The sequence below is a fragment of the Phalangium opilio genome, unplaced genomic scaffold, assembly GCF_054372755.1.
Source record: "Phalangium opilio isolate 3A_F unplaced genomic scaffold, DU_Popi_V2 ptg000537l_1, whole genome shotgun sequence".
NCBI classification, from domain to species: domain Eukaryota; kingdom Metazoa; phylum Arthropoda; class Arachnida; order Opiliones; family Phalangiidae; genus Phalangium; species Phalangium opilio.
In genome coordinates, this window is record NW_028324243.1 from 1178461 (window position 1) to 1180891 (window position 2431).

Below are 2431 nucleotides of genomic sequence, written 5' to 3' on the forward strand. Positions count from 1 at the left end.
ATTTTTAAATAGTTATATTACAACTGAAGTATCAACCTAATTCATAAATTTTCTGGATCTTACGTGACATCTTGTTCAAATCAGTTTCGATTGGCAGGTTTATAAGGCTTATATTTTGTGAAAGTACTGCTAGCGAGGCCATGGCATACTTATACATATCATGTATTATAGGGTTTTATGAAGAGGGAAACCGTAACCATCATTATCATCACATAGACATAATACATTGAGATACATTCATGAAATTTCGGTTTTGTTACCGAAATAACCCATTGTACTCCATCAAATTAGGTATAAAAGACTGAAATGTGCAAGTGACGTCAGGAAAGCTCTAGCTTTAAAACAGTTAAAATGTTTGATGAAAATAGAAAAAGACCAAGTTGATCTTGACAAGACTACTGCTGAGCCTGCTGTTAAAATATCGAAGTATTCCGATAAAATGTTTGCGTCGTTTTGTGAGAGTGACGATGAAGACGACCTTCAACTAGAACTTGACTCGTACATGCTTCATCGACATCGTTCCATTAGAGATGGTATTTATGCAGTTGTATTTTACTATTATAGGTTATTAAATCTAAACTCCACTAAAATCCTTTATCAATCAAGGAGACAACGAAGATGTAAACAATCCTGTGACGTTTTGGAAAACGAATGATTTCCCTAATCTAAAACGTGTAGCTAGTTGGTTACTTGCTATACCAGCGTCCGAAGCTTCCGAAGAGAGAGTCTTTTCATCATCCGGATATACTCTTAGCCCGAGAAGGACTCAATTAAGTGCCGACGCATTGACAAAGTTAATATTTGTAAATAAAAATGCCTAATCTCTATAAAATGTCTTTGGAAATAATTATAAAACTGAGCTTATTTCATGCATTACTTGTCTTAAACCATCACGACAAAGTAAATATCCTTGCACAGATGCGATCGCACGCATCACGGTATTGTTTCAAAAAATAGTGTCCTTTTATCGTGGTCGGTAGCCAGTTGTAAACATCGTGGGCGAAAGCCTGGCGATTTTAGTTGTCTCTTTCACGTAGTATAACAACACGCATGGTCTAACGAACGCCTGTATATAAGTTTATGTTCGACGATAGGCCTGCATATACGTTTCCGTTCAATGATAGGCCTGCACATAAGTTTCCGTTCAATGATAGGCCTGCAAAGTCAAAAATCAAGAGATTAACAACTAAAACGTCATCAAGCCTGCTCAATGCAATTTTCAGGCGCCATTGTGGAACTGTACATTGTATATCATGTAGTTACGGGACAATGCCCGCCAGCAACAGCGGGCACACATCGGTAACCAACAAACCTCGTGAAACTTAAATTCAGCCCTCGGAATAACGGTCGTTGCCCTTAGGGACACTGCCCGCGGTCGCTTGAGCCCGCTATATCTGGCATGCCCACTCACCTCTAGTCTTGTCGGGCTCATTTTCAAATTTAATAGGGTCATGTCGGTTGTCGGGTCGAATTCATTTTCGAATTTAATAGAGTCGGGCTCATTTACAAATTTAACAGGGTCGGGTCGGGTCGGGCTCATTTACAAATTTAATAGGGTCGGGTCGGGCCGAGTTTTTATTTTAATTTTTTTTTCGGGTCGGGACGGAAAATTAGCCAGTCTTATGATGTGTCTATGTAATTTATTTAAGTATATTATAAACTTGGGCACAATTCTCACACTATTAACTATGACAACCCTCATAGTGCAAAGGTCATATGCAAGTTCGATAAAAACGCTACTATAGTTTTGTTAATGGATTTACCACAATAATAGTATTTTTATTCTTTCAATTCCGCCGTGTTTGTTGAAAATCAGACCTTAAGAAACATTCGGAAAGGTGATGTACTTTTAACTAAAATAACTCTTGACATAATACGAATCTCTTTTTGTATTAGCAGAAGTCCATTAAATTAGCCAAGGAAGTAAACAATTACAAAATCTAGTATAGCGTACGTCTCTGCTGGGGTAAGAACTCCTTCTAACTCCATGGATAAAGGGCTGAATTTTTCCCCCTTTCCCAACACTGTTAGAAATCTCGAGCTTCTCTCTAGGAAGTCTTTTTTGACGTGAGCGGGGCATGACTTCTTCAGCCCATGAACGCTGGATCTCTAAAATCCTTTATAAAAAAATAAAAAAAGGAAAGGCCACGGTCGTTAAATAGTTTTTTTTTTCAATAGGTTAATGAAGAGTCATAAAAAACTAAATGACCTACACTGTTCCAAAATTCACACCCCCATCCCTTCTCCTGATTCTATGCTAAAGAGGGCTCGGTTTTACAGTAGAAGCGGGCGTTTTCCGGTCGCTTTAGAGATAAATAGTTCATTTTCAGCCAATAGTTTTTTCACTCTCAATAGGGCAAATTTTGGCGCACGAGTCGCACCTAAACCGGTGATCTGAGAAAAGTTATCGCGAGGTGGCGATTGTGTAGCC

General features: G+C 38.5%; 1 protein-coding gene across 1 annotated transcript; it reads left to right on the forward strand.

Moving 5' to 3' along the window:
- Positions 1–232: 232 nt before the first annotated feature.
- Positions 233–1413, forward strand: LOC149588714 (uncharacterized). Its single transcript, XM_089862197.1, has 3 exons — positions 233–291; positions 369–533; positions 607–1413. The coding sequence occupies exons 1-3, from the start codon at positions 240–242 to the stop codon at positions 819–821; spliced, it is 432 nt and encodes a 143-aa protein (XP_089718323.1). The 5' UTR covers positions 233–239; the 3' UTR covers positions 822–1413.
- The last annotated feature ends 1018 nt before the right edge of the window (positions 1414–2431 follow it).